At 45.0% G+C, this 19,835-nt stretch overlaps 1 protein-coding gene across 2 annotated transcripts in view; it reads left to right on the top strand.

Annotated features, from left to right (window-relative positions):
- The first annotated feature begins 244 nt into the window (after nt 1-244).
- Nucleotides 245-19,835, top strand: part of FBRS (fibrosin) — a 43,697-nt gene continuing 24,106 nt past the window's right edge. Inside the window, exons 1-4 of one of the 2 annotated variants that reach the window (XM_063430930.1) lie at nt 245-1,478; nt 3,221-3,391; nt 8,761-8,823; nt 15,663-15,710. In XM_063430930.1, the coding sequence (XP_063287000.1) occupies nt 1,221-1,478; nt 3,221-3,391; nt 8,761-8,823; nt 15,663-15,710 (540 nt within the window). In that variant the 5' untranslated portion in view covers nt 245-1,220. The remainder of the gene's footprint in view (nt 1,479-3,220; nt 3,392-8,760; nt 8,824-15,662; nt 15,711-19,835) is intronic. The other variant, XM_063430931.1, reaches the window with a different exon arrangement.

Here is a 19,835-nt window from a genome sequence, read left to right as displayed (position 1 = left end):
CCCCATTACAGGCTCCCAGGGGCCCCTTCTCCCCCATTACAGGCTCCCATGGGCCCCTTCTCCCCCATTACAGGCTCCCAGGAGCCCCTTCTCCCCCATTAAAGGCTCCCAGGGGCCCCTTCTCCCCATTACAGGCTCCCAGGGGCCCCTTCTCCCCCATTACAGGCTCTCAGGGGCCCCTTCTCCCCATTACAGGCTCTCAGGGGCCCCTTCTCCCCCATTACAGGCTCCCAGGGGGCCCCTTCTCCCCCATTACAGGCTCCCAGGGGCCCCTTCTCCCCCATTACAGGCTCCCAGGGGCCCCTTCTCCCCCATTACAGGCTCCCAGGGGCCCCTTCTCCCCCATTACAGGCTCCCAGGGGCCCCTTCTCCCCCATTACAGGCTCCCAGGGGCCCCTTCTCCCCCATTACAGGCTCCCAGGGGCCCCTTCTCCCCCATTACTGGCTCATAGTGGCCATCCTCCCTCAGTCCATACATTATAGACTCCCAGGAGCTGCTATTCTCCATCCAGCCCCACTCTCGCCCCTACCACAGTCCCCTAGGGCCCTGCTTCTCCTTTCTCAAAGGTTCCCCTATCTTTTAATCCCTGCACGCAGGGTCCTGTCACAATCCCTGTATCACAGGCTCCCCTTTGTTTTAATCCCTGTATCGCCGGCACTCGGGGCTCCCGTCGCAATCCCTGTATCGCCGGCACTCGGGGCCCCCGTCGCAATCCCTGTATCGCCGGCACGCTGGGCCCCCATCGCAATCCTTGTATACCTGAAACACCCCAACAAAGATTCACTAGGACACCTTCAGACATTAACAACTTTTAAAGAATCCAAAGCACCAATCCCTCTCATTGTTTTATATTCTTTATATCATCTGGGTCTCTTCAAGGTCACTTAGTTATCCCAGAACATCCTATTATCTTTTTATATTCACTGGATATTTCACCCCTACCTAAATCCTGCGTTCGGCTGGATCCCCCCGTCTGCCATCCTTAATTTCTGCACGTAATTGGGTATTGGAGATACCTCTTTTTGCAGCTTTGTGTTTTTACCCATCTACTTTCTGTATAAGCCCTAGGTTACATCACACTCATCACACATCTGTTATATCTGACTCACAGCATTTTCAATGTCTGTATAACCAGTATTAAAGCCAAACAGTATTTGGCTGGTGGTTTTTGTCAGGAACAAATATGCTGTATCCTGGTGGGTAATCTTTCTAAGTCTAAATGGAGGCTCAGCCCCACACACCTAGAGTCCGTTCAGGGCCACGCATTCCACACAGGCGATCCAAATCACAGAGAGACCGCCAGCGAGGACTGTCCCCTGCTAATTCTTCTTCCTCTAGTCCTGATACTGCACATTGGCCACGCCCACCACGCAAGAAAAGGAGACGGCGGAAAGGAGGAGAAAGTACATTGTTTCGAGAAGAAGATCTGATTGATGGGTTTTGTATCAGCAGTTATGGCAGCCTGGAGGCCATGCAGGTGAGAGAGGGAGTTAGGTCAGATAAAGGAAACTAGTAAAGTGGAGTTTTGGCAACAAATGGCGATTGGGCATCAAGTGTGAACAGATTTGTAATATACAGTCCCTGAAGCAGTAATTATTTCTATAATTGATCCATAAAGTTGAGATCAATTAACCTCTTGTAGCTCTGTGTGTGCTATATTGCATCTGATAGCCCTCCAGTGCCGGGCGGGGGACTCTCCTCCTCCTCTTCGGCTGAATGCGCAGGCGTGGCATGATCAGCCAGTCTCAATGCTTTCCTATGGACGCTGGCGTCTTCTCACTGTGAAAATCAGTGAGAAGCGCCTCTAGCGGCTGTCAATGAGAGCCACTAGAGGCTTGATTAACCCTATTATAAACATAGCAGTTTCTCTGAAACCTCTATATTTATAGAAAAAAGGGTTAAACCTAGCTGTACCTGGCACCCAGACCACTTCATTAAGCTGAAGTGGTCTGGGTGCCTATAGTGGTCCTTTAAAGGAGCAATATAGGGTCAGGAACACAAACATGTATTCCTGACCCTATAGTGCTAAACCCACCATCTAGCCATCCTGGTATCCTCATGATTCCCTAAATATAGTAAATCTTACCTGTATTCAAGTCTGCAGCTTTGTGCCTGTTTCAATTAGACCTGCCTGCTGACATGGTAGCCTGATCCAATCACAGTGCTTCCCCATAGGATTGGCTGAGACTGACAAAGAGGCAGATCAGGGGCAGAGCCAGCACAAGTCAAACACAGCCCTGGCCAATCTGCATCTCCTCATAGAGATGTATTGAATCAGTGCCTCTCTATGAGGAAAGTTCAGTATCTGCATGCAGAGGGAGGAGATACTGAATGTTTGGATGCATTTTAGGCAGCCATGACCCAGGAAGGATCTCTAACAGCCATCTGAGGAGTGGCCAGTGAAGTTATCACTAGGCTGTAATGTAAACACTGCATTTTCTCTGAAAAGACAGTGTTTACAGCAAAAAGCCTGAAAGTAATGATTCTACTTACCAGAACAAATTCAATAAGCTGTAGTTGTTCTGGTGACTATAGCGTCCCTTTAATCATAAAAACACAGATCCTGGTCTAAACAAAGAGTGTAACAAAGCAAAAGTAATCGACAGGAGGCACAGAACTGTAACATTTTGGCTGAATAAGCCGTTGTCAAAGCCTTACCGAGAGGAAGTCAGGTATTTGGTAGATCCAGATTACTGGACTTTTTTTGCCTTTTTTGGAGGGGTTCACGAATCCTCGCCAAAAACTGCTGAATAGAATTACCCATGTTGCTTTAGGGCTCTACTTGCTATATTGCTTAAGGATGCAGCAACTCCCTCTATTTCAGTAGTCCTAGCAAGCAATAACTTATGGATAGATGGAATGCCCTGCTCCACCATTCTCCTGCCACCTTTCATAAAGTGTGGAGTAATTAGTCACAGTGTTTGGAAACAATGTACCCAGAATGTCCGCATTGACCACCTATTTTTATTTATTTTTTGTATTTGGCTTTTGAAGGGCTTATCACCTTATCTTATGTAAAATTAAGCCTCAATAAATATTGTACTGCAAATTTGCACCATCATGACTAAACAAGGAAAAATTAAAATTTTGCAAACTTGTCAATCACTCAATCTTACTAATTAGCTGGAACAGTTATACAAACATCACAATTTCTCTTGCTGCTTTCATTCCTGATTGTGTCATTTCTTCATTAATGGTAATGCCCATCACATCTTTCAGAGAGATGTGTCACTGGATTCTGCACCACGGGAGGAAGCGGCCAGGAAGCATCCAACAACCAAGCGAAAGAGAAGCGATGAGGCCAGCTCAGATGATCCTGGGGCCAGTGGTCTTGAGAATAGAATGTCAATTCCAATAAACCAAAAAAAACGTAGACGGTACAAGGAGCAGGTATGTAGAACTATTTAACTAATAGTTACAAAGAAGCATGGCGTCTAGTGTTGATTTTGTATTGGGCATACACACTACCTTACATACAATAGGTGGATCACATGTGTGTGTGTGTGTGTGTGTATATATATATATATATATAAAAAAATTTGGTACAATATGGAGATTAAGTACTCACATGCCTGCAGCCAAATAGTAACATATAAATACAAAAAGTGTGTGCTATAACGTTAATCAAAAATAGAAAATGTGCTATCACCAAGAGTGTGCCTCACTCACTCAACAATACACAATACTAAAACAGAAAATAGCAGATATGGCTATACAAGCAATATAAGCTAAAAAGGAGGGATAGCACATAAAAGGAGAATACAACCATAAAAACGGACGGGATCTTTAAACAGATCTAAAACATAAATATAATATGGTGAAGTATGAATGGACAAGAAGTGTTATATCCAGGAGGTAAAGAACTTACAAGAGGTATAGTCGTTCTGCGCTTATCTCCCTTTAAGGGTGTCTGTAGCGAGTCAATATGTAGCATATACGATAAAAATTCCTCCAAAGGTCAAATCATCTAGGTAACAATCAGCAAGCATATCTCCACTGACAAGTGGACCAAGGTGGTAAAATGGATCAATGATGCAGATGGTGTATCAGCTGATCGCACTATATGAAGTGCTTGAACAAATAACAAATAAATACAGATATGATAATAAAATAAAATAGTATAAATACTCAATCCAACGCGTTTCGTCTTAAGGAGACTTCTTCAGGGATGTGAGTACTGTCCCAAAACGTTCCTTTTTTATATCTATCGATCCAGGTGATTTCCATTGAAGAAAACCGCGAAAACGGGTACTTCCGGGTTTCTTCATACGCTCCCTCATTGGACGGTCTTAGGTGTACGTCATGCGTCCTTGCGGGCGTGCGATTACTTCCGTGTTCCAACACATATCCTAGTCTACATTCTTGCGTTCCAACCGTGGAACGCATATGACATGGAAACTCAGAGGTCAGGACGGCAGTGGGCGGCAAGAACCACCCGCTAACATCTTGAGCTCATAAATAGAGAGGTATAATACATCGGTATATGTGGGAAGGTATATATATATAGATACATAGAGGATACAGGACTTAATAAATCAATATATATGCGGATACAAAGGAGACTCCAAGGTTTGTGAAGGAAAAGTATAACCCATGGGGCATCCAACACAAAAAAATGAATGAAATGAAAAAAATTAATGAAATGAAAAAAATATAATAAATAAATAAAAAAAATAATAAAATAAAATAAAAATATATATAATAAAAAATTTCACATAATAAAAAATTATATATAATAAAATAATGAACGTCAAAATAAGTCAAACCAATAGGGTATCATGTAGATCCGCATATATGTACATAAAATCATAAAAACAACAAAACAAACCTCCAATAGAGAGACTCGTATTGCAACATAATACAGATGATATTTTTTTTGGCTAACAGATTTTACACATAATATTTGAATTAAAAGGCATAACCTTCTTAGATCTTCTATAAAAAAAAGAGAACATTTGAGTTATTATGGAGTAGATGTAGACTTACATTATTATATATTTTTATTTATTATATTTTTTTCATTTCATTCATTTTTTTCATTTCATTCATTTTTTTGTGTTGGATGCCCCATGGGTTATACTTTTCCTTCACAAACCTTGGAGTCTCCTTTGTATCCGCATATATATTGATTTATTAAGTCCTGTATCCTCTATGTATCTATATATATACCTTCCCACATATACCGATGTATTATACCTCTCTATTTATGAGCTCAAGATGTTAGCGGGTGGTTCTTGCCGCCCACTGCCGTCCTGACCTCTGAGTTTCCATGTCATATGCGTTCCACGGTTGGAACGCAAGAATGTAGACTAGGATATGTGTTGGAACACGGAAGTAATCGCACGCCCGCAAGGACGCATGACGTACACCTAAGACCGTCCAATGAGGGAGCGTATGAAGAAACCCGGAAGTACCCGTTTTCGCGGTTTTCTTCAATGGAAATCACCTGGATCGATAGATATAAAAAAGGAACGTTTTGGGACAGTACTCACATCCCTGTAGAAGTCTCCTTAAGACGAAACGCGTTGGATTGAGTATTTATACTATTTTATTTTATTATCATATCTGTATTTATTTGTTATTTGTTCAAGCACTTCATATAGTGCGATCAGCTGATACACCATCTGCATCATTGATCCATTTTACCACCTTGGTCCACTTGTCAGTGGAGATATGCTTGCTGATTGTTACCTAGATGATTTGACCTTTGGAGGAATTTTTATCGTATATGCTACATATTGACTCGCTACAGACACCCTTAAAGGGAGATAAGGGCAGAACGACTATACCTCTTGTAAGTTCTTTACCTCCTGGATATAACACTTCTTGTCCATTCATACTTCACCATATTATTATATTTATGTTTTAGATCTGTTTAAAGATCCCGTCCGTTTTTAAGGTTGTATTCTCCTTTTATGTGCTATCCCTCCTTTTTAGCTTATATTGCTTGTATAGCCATATCTGCTATTTTCTGCTTTAGTAAATAGTAACATATGGCTCTCATGAGTGGTGCAGTGGGACTTTTCAGTAGGATGTCCTCATCCTTCTAGATGTTCCTGTGGTATATTCAGGATGAGTAGAATAAAGTTGAGCTGTGCAGGCAGATTTTCTTCACAAAGATCTTTATGAAAGAACCACTATAGGCACCCAGACCACTTCAGCTTAATGAAATGATCTGGGTGCCAGGTCCAGCTAGGTTTAACCCTTTTTGCCTTAAACGTAGCAGTTTCAGAGAAACTGCTATGTTTACCTATGGGTTAATCCAGCCTCTAGTGGCACCCTCAGGGCACTATAGTTCCAGGAAAATTAGTCTGTTTTCCTGGCACTATAGTGGTCCTTAAATCCAGAATAAATAAAAAATGTGCAGTAAAACCAATAAAATCGGTATAAATGGTTAAAAACAAACAATGGGGATGGATCAGTCCAAAGTCAGATATTGCCAAATTGCTTGTAGTGTCCGAAACTGAGGAAGCCCCTGGCACGGGGCGAAATGTTTCGGACACTACAAGCTCGGTATTGGCATTGGGTGGGCAGCTTTGGGGACAGTAGGAAGGGATGTGCTCGGTATTGGCATTGGGTGGGCTGCTTTGGGGACAGTAGGAAAGGATGTGCTCGGTACTTGCATTGGGTGGGCAGCTTGGGGGACAGTAGGAAAGGATGTGCTCGGTATTGGCATTGGGTGGGCTGCTTTGGGGACAGTAGGAACGGATGTGCTCGGTATTGGCATTGGGTGGGCAGCTTGGGGGACAGTAGGAAAGGATGTGCTCGGTACTGGCATTGGGTGGGCAGCTTGGGGGACAGTGGGAAAGGATGTGCTCGGTATTGACATTGGGTGGGCTGCTTTTGGGACAATAGAAAGGGATGTGATCGGTATTGGATGGGCAGCTTGGGAGACATTAGGAAGGGATGTGCTCGGTATTGGCATTGGGTGGGCAGCTTTGGGTACAGTAGGAAGGGATGTGTTTGGTATTGGCATTGGGTGGGCAGCTTTGGGGACAGTAGGAAGGGATGTGCTCGGTACTGGCATTGGGTGGGCAGCTTGGGGGACAGTAGGAAAGGATGTGCTCGGTACTGGCATTGGGTGGGCAGCTTGGGGGACAGTAGGAAGGGATGTGCTTGGTATTGGCATTGGGTGGGCAGCTTTGGGGACAGTAGGAAAGGATGTGCTCGGTATTGGCATTGGGTGGGCAGCTTTGGGGACAGTAGGAAGGGATGTGCTCGGTATTGGCATTGGGTGGGCAGCTTGGGGGACAGTAGGAAGCGATGTGCTCGGTATTGGCATTGGATGGGCAGCTTGGGGGACAGTAGGAAGCGATGTGCTCGGTATTGGCATTGGGTGGGCAGCTTTGGGGACAGTAGGAAGGGATGTGCTCGTACTGGCATTGGGTGGGCAGCTTTGGGGACAGTAGGAAAGGATGTGCTCGGTATTGGCATTGGGTGGGCTGCTTTGGGGACAGTAGGAAGGGATGTTTGGTATTGGCATTGGGTGGGCAGCTTGGGGGACAGTAGGCAGGGATGTTTGGTATTGGCATTGGGTGGGCAGCTTGGGGGATAGTAGGAAAGGATGTGCTCGGTACTGGCATTGGGTGGGCAGCTTGGGGGACAGTAGGCAGGGATGTTTGGTATTGGCATTGGGTGGACAGCTTGGGGGACAGTAGGAAAGGATGTGCTCGGTACTGGCATTGGGTGGGCAGCTTGGGGGACAGTAGGAAGGGATGTTTGGTATTGGCATTGGGTGGGCAGCTTGGGGGACAGTAGGAAGGGGTGTGTTTGGTATTGGCATTGGGTGGGCTGCTTGGGGGACAATAGAAAGGGATGTGATCGGTATTGGATGGGCAGCTTGGGAGACATTAGGAAGGGATGTGCTCGCTATTGGCATTGGGTGGGCAGCTTGGGGGACAGTAGGAAGGGATGTATTTGGTATTGGCATTGGGTGGGCAGCTTGGGGGACAGTAGGAAGGGATGTATTTGGTATTGGCATTGGGTGGGCAGCTTGGGGGACAGTAGGAAGGGATGTGCTTGGTATTGGCATTGGGTGGGCAGCTTGGGGGACAGTAGGAAGGGATGTGCTCGCTATTGGCATTGGGTGGGCAGCTTGGGGGACAGTAGGAAGGGATGTGTTTGGCATTGGGTGGGCAGCTTGGGGGACAGTAGGAAGGTGTGTGCGCTCGGTATTGGCATTGGGTGGGCAGTTTGGCGGACAGTAGGAAGGGGTGTGTTTGGTATTGGCATTGGGTGGGCAGCTTGGGGGACAGTAGGAAGGGGTGTGTTCGGTATTGGCTTTGGGTGGGCAGCTTGGGGGACAGTAGGAAGGGATGTGTTTGGTATTGGCATTGGGTGGGCAGCTTGGGGGACAGTAGGAAGGGATGTTTGGCATTGGGTGGGCAGCTTGGGGGACAGTATGAAGGTGTGTGTGCTCGGTATTGGCATTGGGTGGTCAGCTTGGGGGACAGTAGGAAGGGGTGTGTTTGGTATTGGCATTGGGTGGTCAGCTTGGGGCACAGTAGGAAGGGGTGTGTTTGGTATTGGCATTGGGTGGGCAGATTGGGGGACAGTAGGAAGGGATGTGTTTGGTATTGGCATTGGGTGGACAGCTTGGGGGACTGTAGGAAGGGATGTGTTTGGTATTGGCATTGGGTGGGCTGCTTGGGGGACCGTAGGAATGGATGTGCCCCCACCCCATGTTGTGTGTTTTTGCTTTTTTGGGAGACCATGCATCACATGATACATCTGTGGCATCATTCTTGTTCCCCATGCAGAGGCAGAGCTGTCCTGCTATTGACATGGAGATTACGTGCGCTCAGAGAGGGGGACCTGCACAGGTATTGAGTCCAGTAACGTATAAGATCTTCTTCTTGTATTTATGCTTAGAGATTTGTATCTCAAATGTAATGTTTGTGCAGATCTACTTAAAGGGCAACGTCTACAGATGATATAACTTGTCTGTGTGTTTTTAGAACGTAAGCAAGAAGCACGGCTGCTTCTTGCTCCCTTATGGCATTTCATTAGAGCTGCAACCTGGGACTTCCCCATAAAGCTTGCAGAGCTCTGTGTCTGGCTCCTCTTTATAATTAGTAGGCTTGCAGAGCTCTGCGTCTGGCTCCCCTGTATAATTAGTAGGCTTGCAGAGCTCTGCGTCTGGCTCCTCTGTATAATTAGTAGGTTGGCAGAGCTCTGCGTCTGGCTCCTCTGTATAATTAGTAGGTTGGCAGAGCTCGGCGTCTGGCTCCCCTGTATAATTTAGTAGGCTTGCAGAGCTCGGCGTCTGGCTCCTCTGTATAATTAGTAGGCTTGCAGAGCTCGGTGTCTTGCTCCCCTGTATAATTAGTAGGCTTGCAGAGCTCGGCGTCTGGCTCCTCTGTATAATTAGTAGGTTGGCAGAGCTTAGCGTCTGGCTCCCCTGTATAATTAGTAGGCTTGCAGAGCTCGGCGTCTGGCTCCTCTGTATAATTAGTAGGCTTGCAGAGCTCGGTGTCTTGCTCCCCTGTATAATTAGTAGGCTTGCAGAGCTCGCCGTCTGGCTCCCCTGTGTAATTTAATAGGCTTGCAGAGCTCGCCGTCTGGCTCCTCTGTATAATTAGTAGGCTTGCAGGGCTCGGCATCTGGCTCCCCTGTATAATTAGTAGGCTTGCAGAGCTCGGTGTCTTGCTCCCCTGTGTAATTTAATAGGCTTGCAGAGCTCGCCGTCTGGCTCCCCTGTATAATTAGTAGGCTTGCAGAGCTCGCCGTCTGGCTCCCCTGTGTAATTTAATAGGCTTGCAGAGCTCGGCATCTTGCTCCCCTATATAATTAGTAGGCTTGCAGAGCTCGGTGTCTTGCTCCCCTGTATAATTAGTAGGCTTGCAGAGCTCAGCGTCTGGCTCCCCTGTATAATTAGTAGGCTTGCAGAGCTCGCCGTCTGGCTCCCCTGTATAATTAGTAGGCTTGCAGAGCTCGCCGTCTGGCTCCCCTGTATAATTAGTAGGCTTGCAGAGCTCGCCGTCTGGCTCCCCTGTATAATTAGTAGGCTTGCAGAGCTCGGTGTCTTGCTCCCCTGTATAATTAGTAGGCTTGCAGAGCTCGGTGTCTTGCTCCTCTGTATAATTAGTAGGTTGGCAGAGCTCGCCGTCTGGCTCCCCTGTATAATTAGTAGGCTTGCAGAGCTCTGCGTCTGGCTCCCCTGTATAATTAGTAGGCTTGCAGAGCTCGCCGTCTGGCTCCCCTGTATAATTAGTAGGCTTGCAGAGCTCGGCATCTGGCTCCCCTGTATAATTAGTAGGCTTGCAGAGCTCGGCATCTGGCTCCCCTGTATAATTAGTAGGCTTGCAGAGCTCTGCGTCTGGCTCCCCTGTATAATTAGTAGGCTTGCAGAGCTCGGCATCTGGCTCCCCTGTATAATTAGTAGGCTTGCAGAGCTCGGCATCTGGCTACCCTGTATAATTAGTAGGCTTGCAGAGCTCCGCGTCTGGCTCCCCTGTATAATTAGTAGGCTTGCAGAGCTCTGCGTCTGGCTCCCCTGTATAATTAGTAGGCTTGCAGAGCTCTGCGTCTGGCTCCCCTGTATAATTAGTAGGCTTGCAGAGCTCTGCGTCTGGCTCCCCTGTATAATTAGTAGGCTTGCAGAGCTCGGCATCTGGCTCCCCTGTATAATTAGTAGGCTTGCAGAGCTCGGCGTCTGGCTCCCCTGTATAATTAGTAGGCTTGCAGAGCTCGGCGTCTGGCTCCCCTGTATAATTAGTAGGCTTGCAGAGCTCAGCGTCTGGCTCCCCTGTATAATTAGTAGGCTTGCAGAGCTCGCCGTCTGGCTCCCCTGTATAATTAGTAGGCTTGCAGAGCTCTGCGTCTGGCTCCCCTGTATAATTAGTAGGCTTGCAGAGCTCTGCGTCTGGCTCCCCTGTATAATTAGTAGGCTTGCAGAGCTCTGCGTCTGGCTCCCCTGTATAATTAGTAGGCTTGCAGAGCTCTGCGTCTGGCTCCCCTGTATAATTAGTAGGCTTGCAGAGCTCGCCGTCTGGCTCCCCTGTATAATTAGTAGGCTTGCAGAGCTCTGCGTCTGGCTCCCCTGTATAATTAGTAGGCTTGCAGAGCTCGGCGTCTGGCTCCCCTGTATATTTAGTAGGCTTGCAGAGCTCGGCATCTGGCTCCCCTGTATAATTAGTAGGCTTGCAGAGCTCTGCGTCTGGCTCCCCTGTATAATTAGTAGGCTTGCAGAGCTCTGCGTCTGGCTCCCCTGTATAATTAGTAGGCTTGCAGAGCTCTGCGTCTGGCTCCCCTGTATAATTAGTAGGCTTGCAGAGCTCGGCATCTGGCTCCCCTGTATAATTAGTAGGCTTGCAGAGCTCGGCGTCTGGCTCCCCTGTATAATTAGTAGGCTTGCAGAGCTCGCCGTCTGGCTCCCCTGTATAATTAGTAGGCTTGCAGAGCTCGCCGTCTGGCTCCCCTGTATAATTAGTAGGCTTGCAGAGCTCGCCGTCTGGCTCCCCTGTATAATTAGTAGGCTTGCAGAGCTCGCCGTCTGGCTCCCCTGTATAATTAGTAGGCTTGCAGAGCTCTGCGTCTGGCTCCCCTGTATAATTAGTAGGCTTGCAGAGCTCGGCATCTGGCTCCCCTGTATAATTAGTAGGCTTGCAGAGCTCTGCGTCTGGCTCCCCTGTATAATTAGTAGGCTTGCAGAGCTCGGCATCTGGCTCCCCTATATAATTAGTAGGCTTGCAGAGCTCGCCGTCTGGCTCCCCTGTATAATTAGTAGGCTTGCAGAGCTCGGCATCTGGCTCCCCTATATAATTAGTAGGCTTGCAGAGCTCGCCGTCTGACTCCCCTGTATAATTAGTAGGCTTGCAGAGCTCGGCATCTGGCTCCCCTGTATAATTAGTAGGCTTGCAGAGCTCTGCGTCTGGCTCCCCTGTATAATTAGTAGGCTTGCAGAGCTCGCCGTCTGGCTCCCCTATATAATTAGTAGGCTTGCAGAGCTCGCCGTCTGGCTCCCCTGTATAATTAGTAGGCTTGCAGAGCTCGCCGTCTGGCTCCCCTGTATAATTAGTAGGCTTGCAGAGCTCTGCGTCTGGCTCCCCTGTATAATTAGTAGGCTTGCAGAGCTCTGCGTCTGGCTCCCCTGTATAATTAGTAGGCTTGCAGAGCTCGGTGTCTGGCTCCCCTGTATAATTAGTAGGCTTGCAGAGCTCTGCGTCTGGCTCCCCTGTATAATTAGTAGGCTTGCAGAGCTCTGCGTCTGGCTCCCCTGTATAATTAGTAGGCTTGCAGAGCTCTGCGTCTGGCTCCCCTGTATAATTAGTAGGCTTGCAGAGCTCGGCGTCTGGCTCCCCTGTATAATTAGTAGGCTTGCAGAGCTCGGCATCTGGCTCCCCTGTATAATTAGTAGGCTTGCAGAGCTCTGCGTCTGGCTCCCCTGTATAATTAGTAGGCTTGCAGAGCTCTGCGTCTGGCTCCCCTGTATAATTAGTAGGCTTGCAGAGCTCTGCGTCTGGCTCCCCTGTATAATTAGTAGGCTTGCAGAGCTCGGCATCTGGCTCCCCTGTATAATTAGTAGGCTTGCAGAGCTCGGCGTCTGGCTCCCCTGTATAATTAGTAGGCTTGCAGAGCTCGCCGTCTGGCTCCCCTGTATAATTAGTAGGCTTGCAGAGCTCGCCGTCTGGCTCCCCTGTATAATTAGTAGGCTTGCAGAGCTCGCCGTCTGGCTCCCCTGTATAATTAGTAGGCTTGCAGAGCTCGGCATCTGGCTCCCCTGTATAATTAGTAGGCTTGCAGAGCTCTGCGTCTGGCTCCCCTGTATAATTAGTAGGCTTGCAGAGCTCGGCATCTGGCTCCCCTGTATAATTAGTAGGCTTGCAGAGCTCTGCGTCTGGCTCCCCTGTATAATTAGTAGGCTTGCAGAGCTCGGCATCTGGCTCCCCTATATAATTAGTAGGCTTGCAGAGCTCGCCGTCTGGCTCCCCTGTATAATTAGTAGGCTTGCAGAGCTCGGCATCTGGCTCCCCTATATAATTAGTAGGCTTGCAGAGCTCGCCGTCTGACTCCCCTGTATAATTAGTAGGCTTGCAGAGCTCGGCATCTGGCTCCCCTGTATAATTAGTAGGCTTGCAGAGCTCTGCGTCTGGCTCCCCTGTATAATTAGTAGGCTTGCAGAGCTCGCCGTCTGGCTCCCCTATATAATTAGTAGGCTTGCAGAGCTCGCCGTCTGGCTCCCCTGTATAATTAGTAGGCTTGCAGAGCTCGCCGTCTGGCTCCCCTGTATAATTAGTAGGCTTGCAGAGCTCTGCGTCTGGCTCCCCTGTATAATTAGTAGGCTTGCAGAGCTCTGCGTCTGGCTCCCCTGTATAATTAGTAGGCTTGCAGAGCTCGGTGTCTGGCTCCCCTGTATAATTAGTAGGCTTGCAGAGCTCTGCGTCTGGCTCCCCTGTATAATTAGTAGGCTTGCAGAGCTCTGCGTCTGGCTCCCCTGTATAATTAGTAGGCTTGCAGAGCTCTGCGTCTGGCTCCCCTGTATAATTAGTAGGCTTGCAGAGCTCGGCGTCTGGCTCCCCTGTATAATTAGTAGGCTTGCAGAGCTCGGCATCTGGCTCCCCTGTATAATTAGTAGGCTTGCAGAGCTCGCCGTCTGACTCCCCTGTATAATTAGTAGGCTTGCAGAGCTCGGCATCTGGCTCCCCTGTATAATTAGTAGGCTTGCAGAGCTCTGCGTCTGGCTCCCCTGTATAATTAGTAGGCTTGCAGAGCTCGCCGTCTGGCTCCCCTATATAATTAGTAGGCTTGCAGAGCTCGCCGTCTGGCTCCCCTGTATAATTAGTAGGCTTGCAGAGCTCGCCGTCTGGCTCCCCTGTATAATTAGTAGGCTTGCAGAGCTCTGCGTCTGGCTCCCCTGTATAATTAGTAGGCTTGCAGAGCTCTGCGTCTGGCTCCCCTGTATAATTAGTAGGCTTGCAGAGCTCGGTGTCTGGCTCCCCTGTATAATTAGTAGGCTTGCAGAGCTCTGCGTCTGGCTCCCCTGTATAATTAGTAGGCTTGCAGAGCTCTGCGTCTGGCTCCCCTGTATAATTAGTAGGCTTGCAGAGCTCGGCGTCTGGCTCCCCTGTATAATTAGTAGGCTTGCAGAGCTCGGCATCTGGCTCCCCTGTATAATTAGTAGGCTTGCAGAGCTCGCCGTCTGACTCCCCTGTATAATTAGTAGGCTTGCAGAGCTCGGCATCTGGCTCCCCTGTATAATTAGTAGGCTTGCAGAGCTCGGCATCTGGCTCCCCTGTATAATTAGTAGGCTTGCAGAGCTCCGCGTCTGGCTCCCCTGTATAATTAGTAGGCTTGCAGAGATCGCCGTCTGGCTCCCCTGTATAATTAGTAGGCTTGCAGAGCTCGGCATCTGGCTCCCCTGTATAATTAGTAGGCTTGCAGAGCTCGGCATCTGGCTCCCCTGTATAATTAGTAGGCTTGCAGAGCTCCGCGTCTGGCTCCCCTGTATAATTAGTAGGCTTGCAGAGCTCAGCGTCTGGCTCCCCTGCTCATTGGAAGGTTGAAGAAAATTTAAGTTTGTGTCTGTTACTATTTTAAAGCAGAAAATGGTCATATTCCAAACCTAGCTTAAAGTTGTTATAATGGAATTAATGAAAGGTTATTAAAGAAATACTCCAACCCAAAACAGTGTTTAATAAAACCATTTCTGTTTAGAATAACACTAGCTGGCATGACCCCTTACCTACGATGGACAACGCACAGATTTAACATTCACAGCCAGCAGCAGCAAAGTGCTTTATGCACACTCCAAACACCATAACCACTTCAAATCATTAAAATGGTCTTGATGCTTGGAACAAACCTTTAAAATTTATATTTTATTGGTTTTGTACATATGATATACATCTCTCATTATATGTGAAATAGTATGAACAAGTAACAAAGCATTGTGGTTATAAGCATAGTCATATACGGTAGTACAGTCATGAGCCTTACACATCCTTAGTTATAGTAACGGTGTCATGTGAATGCATATAATGGGCGACTTCATGCTGTATACTGCTAACTGTGTGCTGAGAGTGTCGCTTAGTGGGGCTGCCTGGCGTTGGCGTTCTCGCAGCCCTGATCTATGGGAACAAACCTTTAATGTCTCTTGGAACTGTTGCAAAAATGGATACTAGTAAGACAATATAATGTAGCCACGGACAGCTAGAGAACCAGATTTCTTCCAAAAATACCAGTAGTAGTTGAGTACTCTAACGTGTCACAGCTCAATGCCCAGCCATTTAGGAGATAAATAACGTTTACGCAGCACTAGTCACGCCTCCCTGCACCCTTCCTGAAAATGTTTAAAATGTATTATCTCCTGCTCTGTTAATTGCCTGTTGTCTGCTGCAGCTTCCTATGTGTGATTAACATTCAATCAACAGAGCAGGAAATAAGAAAACTAACTTCTAAAGTAAACACACTATGCTGTCAGATCTTGTTGAAAGTGAAATACTTTTTTTATGCAGACCCAGTGAGACACAGCCAGGGGAGGTGTGACAAGACAAGGGTTGTAATAATCAGAAACTAAAATGATTTAACTCCTAAATGGCAGAACATTGAGCAGTGAGTTGGCATGTTCTATACACAAAAACTGCTTCATTAAGCTAAAGCTGTTTTGGTGACTATAGTGTTACAAAGATACTATAGTGTTTCCTTTGCTGATCTTTTGCAGTGTTCCGTGCAGGGTTGCCTAAGCTGCTGCCTGGATACTGGATATATTGTGAGTACTCGCCTACCACTTTGTTCAAAATGCTCTTAAAATGCAATATATATATCAAGACCAACCATCCCCCATGTTTCATATATATATATATATATATATTTTTTGTTTTTATTTTATTTTTTTATCCCTTCGCTCTCCAGAGCGAGCCCTGCTTCTATCTATGGATTTATATATAGTGTATGAACAGAGTGAGCCCTGCTTCTAAACAACTATGGATTTATATAGTGTATAAACAGAGCGAGCCCTGCTTCTATCTATGGATTTATATAGTGTATAAACAGAGCGAGTCCTGCTTCTATCTATGGATTTATATAGTGTATAAACAGAGCGAGCCCTGCTTCTATCTATGGATTTATATAGTGTATAAACAGAGCAAGCCCTGCTTCTATCTATGGATTTATATAGTGTATAAACAGAGCGAGCCTTGCTACTATCTATGGATTTATATACTGTATAAACAGAGCGAGCCTTGCTACTATCTATCTATGGATTTATATAATGTATAAACAGAGCGAGTCCTGCTTCTATCTATCTATGGATTTATATAGTGTATAAACAGAGCGAGCCCTGCTTCTATCTATGGATTTATATAGTGTATAAACAGAGCGAGCCCTGCTTCTAACTATGGATTTATATAGTGTATAAACAGAGCGAGCCTTGCTACTATCTATCTATGGATTTATATAATGTATAAACAGAGCGAGTCCTGCTTCTATCTATCTATGGATTTATATAGTGTATAAACAGAGCGAGCCCTGCTTCTATCTATGGATTTATATAGTGTATAAACAGAGCGAGCCCTGCTTCTATCTATCTATGGATTTATATAGTGTATACACAGAGCGAGTCCTGCTTCTATCTATCTATCTATGGATTTATATAGTGTATAAACAGAGCGAGCCCTGCTTCTATCTATGGATTTATATAGTGTATAAACAGAGCGAGCCCTGCTTCTATCTATGGATTTATATAGTGTATAAACAGAGCAAGTCCTGCTTCTATCTATGGATTTATATAGTGTATAAACAGAGTGAGCCCTGCTTCTATCTATCTATGGATTTATATAGTGTATAAACAGAGCGAGCCCTGCTTCTAACTATGGATTTATATAGTGTATAAACAGAGTGAGCCCTGCTTCTATCTATGGATTTATATAGTGTATAAACAGAGCGAGCCCTGCTTCTAAACAACTATGGATTTATATAGTGTATAAACAGAGCGAGCCCTGCTTCTAAACAACTATGGATTTATATAGTGTATAAACAGAGTAAGTCCTGCTTCTATCTATCTATGGATTTATATAGTGTATAAACAGAGCAAGTCCTGCTTCTATCTATCTATGGATTTATATAGTGTATAAACAGAGCGAGCCCTGCTTCTATCTATGGATTTATATAGTGTATAAACAGTGAGCCCTGCTTCTATCTATGGATTTATATAGTGTATAAACAGAGTGAGCCCTGCTTCTAACTATCTATGGATTTATATAGTGTATAAACAGAGCGAGCCCTGCTTCTAACTATCTATGGATTTATATAGTGTATAAACAGAGCGAGCCCTGCTTCTAACTATCTATGGATTTATATAGTGTATAAACAGAGCGAGCCCTGCTTCTATCTATCTATGGATTTATATAGTGTATAAACAGAGCGATCCCTGCTTCTATCTATGGATTTATATAGTGTATACACAGAGCGAGTCCTGCTTCTATCTATCTATCTATGGATTTATATAGTGTATAAACAGAGCGAGCCCTGCTTCTATCTATCTATGGATTTATATAGTGTATAAACAGAGCGAGCCCTGCTTCTATCTATCTATCTATGGATTTATATAGTGTATAAACAGAGCGAGTCCTGCTTCTATCTATGGATTTATATAGTGTATAAACAGAGCGAGCCCTGCTTCTATCTATGGATTTATATAGTGTATAAACAGAGCCAACCCTGCTTCTATCTATGGATTTATATAGTGTATAAACAGAGTGAGCCCTGCTTCTATCTATGGATTTATATAGTGTATAAACAGAGCCAACCCTGCTTCTATCTATGGATTTATATAGTGTATAAACAGAGTGAGCCCTGCTTCTATCTATGGATTTATATAGTGTATAAACAGAGCGAGCCCTGCTTCTATCTATGGATTTATATAGTGTATAAACAGAGCGAGTCCTGCTTCTATCTATCTATGGATTTATATAGTGTATACACAGAGCGAGTCCTGCTTCTATCTATCTATCTATGGATTTATATAGTGTATAAACAGAGCGAGTCCTGCTTCTATCTATCTATCTATGGATTTATATAGTGTATAAACAGAGCGAGCCCTGCTTCTATCTATGGATTTATATAGTGTATAAACAGAGCGAGCCCTGCTTCTATCTATGGATTTATATAGTGTATAAACAGAGCGAGCCCTGCTTCTATCCATCTATGGATTTATATAGTGTATAAACAGAGCGATCCCTGCTTCTATCTATGGATTTATATAGTGTATACACAGAGCGAGTCCTGCTTCTATCTATCTATCTATGGATTTATATAGTGTATAAACAGAGCGAGCCCTGCTTCTATCTATGGATTTATATAGTGTATAAACAGAGCAAGTCCTGCTTCTATCTATGGATTTATATAGTGTATAAACAGAGTGAGCCCTGCTTCTATCTATCTATGGATTTATATAGTGTATAAACAGAGCGAGCCCTGCTTCTAACTATGGATTTATATAGTGTATAAACAGAGTGAGCCCTGCTTCTATCTATGGATTTATATAGTGTATAAACAGAGCGAGCCCTGCTTCTAAACAACTATGGATTTATATAGTGTATAAACAGAGCGAGCCCTGCTTCTAAACAACTATGGATTTATATAGTGTATAAACAGAGCAAGTCCTGCTTCTATCTATCTATGGATTTATATAGTGTATAAACAGAGCAAGTCCTGCTTCTATCTATCTATGGATTTATATAGTGTATAAACAGAGCGAGCCCTGCTTCTATCTATGGATTTATATAGTGTATAAACAGTGAGCCCTGCTTCTATCTATGGATTTATATAGTGTATAAACAGAGTGAGCCCTGCTTCTAACTATCTATGGATTTATATAGTGTATAAACAGAGCGAGCCCTGCTTCTAACTATCTATGGATTTATATAGTGTATAAACAGAGCGAGCCCTGCTTCTATCTATCTATGGATTTATATAGTGTATAAACAGAGCGATCCCTGCTTCTATCTATGGATTTATATAGTGTATACACAGAGCGAGTCCTGCTTCTATCTATCTATCTATGGATTTATATAGTGTATAAACAGAGCGAGCCCTGCTTCTATCTATCTATGGATTTATATAGTGTATAAACAGAGCGAGCCCTGCTTCTATCTATCTATCTATGGATTTATATAGTGTATAAACAGAGCGAGTCCTGCTTCTATCTATGGATTTATATAGTGTATAAACAGAGAGAGCCCTGCTTCTATCTATGGATTTATATAGTGTATAAACAGAGCCAACCCTGCTTCTATCTATGGATTTATATAGTGTATAAACAGAGTGAGCCCTGCTTCTATCTATGGATTTATATAGTGTATAAACAGAGCCAACCCTGCTTCTATCTATGGATTTATATAGTGTATAAACAGAGTGAGCCCTGCTTCTATCTATGGATTTATATAGTGTATAAACAGAGCGAGCCCTGCTTCTATCTATGGATTTATATAGTGTATAAACAGAGCGAGTCCTGCTTCTATCTATCTATGGATTTATATAGTGTATACACAGAGCGAGTCCTGCTTCTATCTATCTATCTATGGATTTATATAGTGTATACACAGAGCGAGTCCTGCTTCTATCTATCTATGGATTTATATAGTGTATAAACAGAGCGAGCCCTGCTTCTATCTATGGATTTATATAGTGTATAAACAGAGCGAGCCCTGCTTCTATCTATGGATTTATATAGTGTATAAACAGAGCGAGCCCTGCTTCTATCCATCTATGGATTTATATAGTGTATAAACAGAGCGAGCCCTGCTTCTATCAATCTATGGATTTATATAGTGTATAAACAGAGCAAGCCTATTCTATCTATGGATTTATATAGTGTATAAACAGAGCGAGCCCT

This window comes from Pelobates fuscus, chromosome 8 (assembly GCF_036172605.1).
Source record: "Pelobates fuscus isolate aPelFus1 chromosome 8, aPelFus1.pri, whole genome shotgun sequence".
NCBI classification, from domain to species: domain Eukaryota; kingdom Metazoa; phylum Chordata; class Amphibia; order Anura; family Pelobatidae; genus Pelobates; species Pelobates fuscus.
This window is presented reverse-complemented; position numbering and strand designations above follow the sequence as displayed.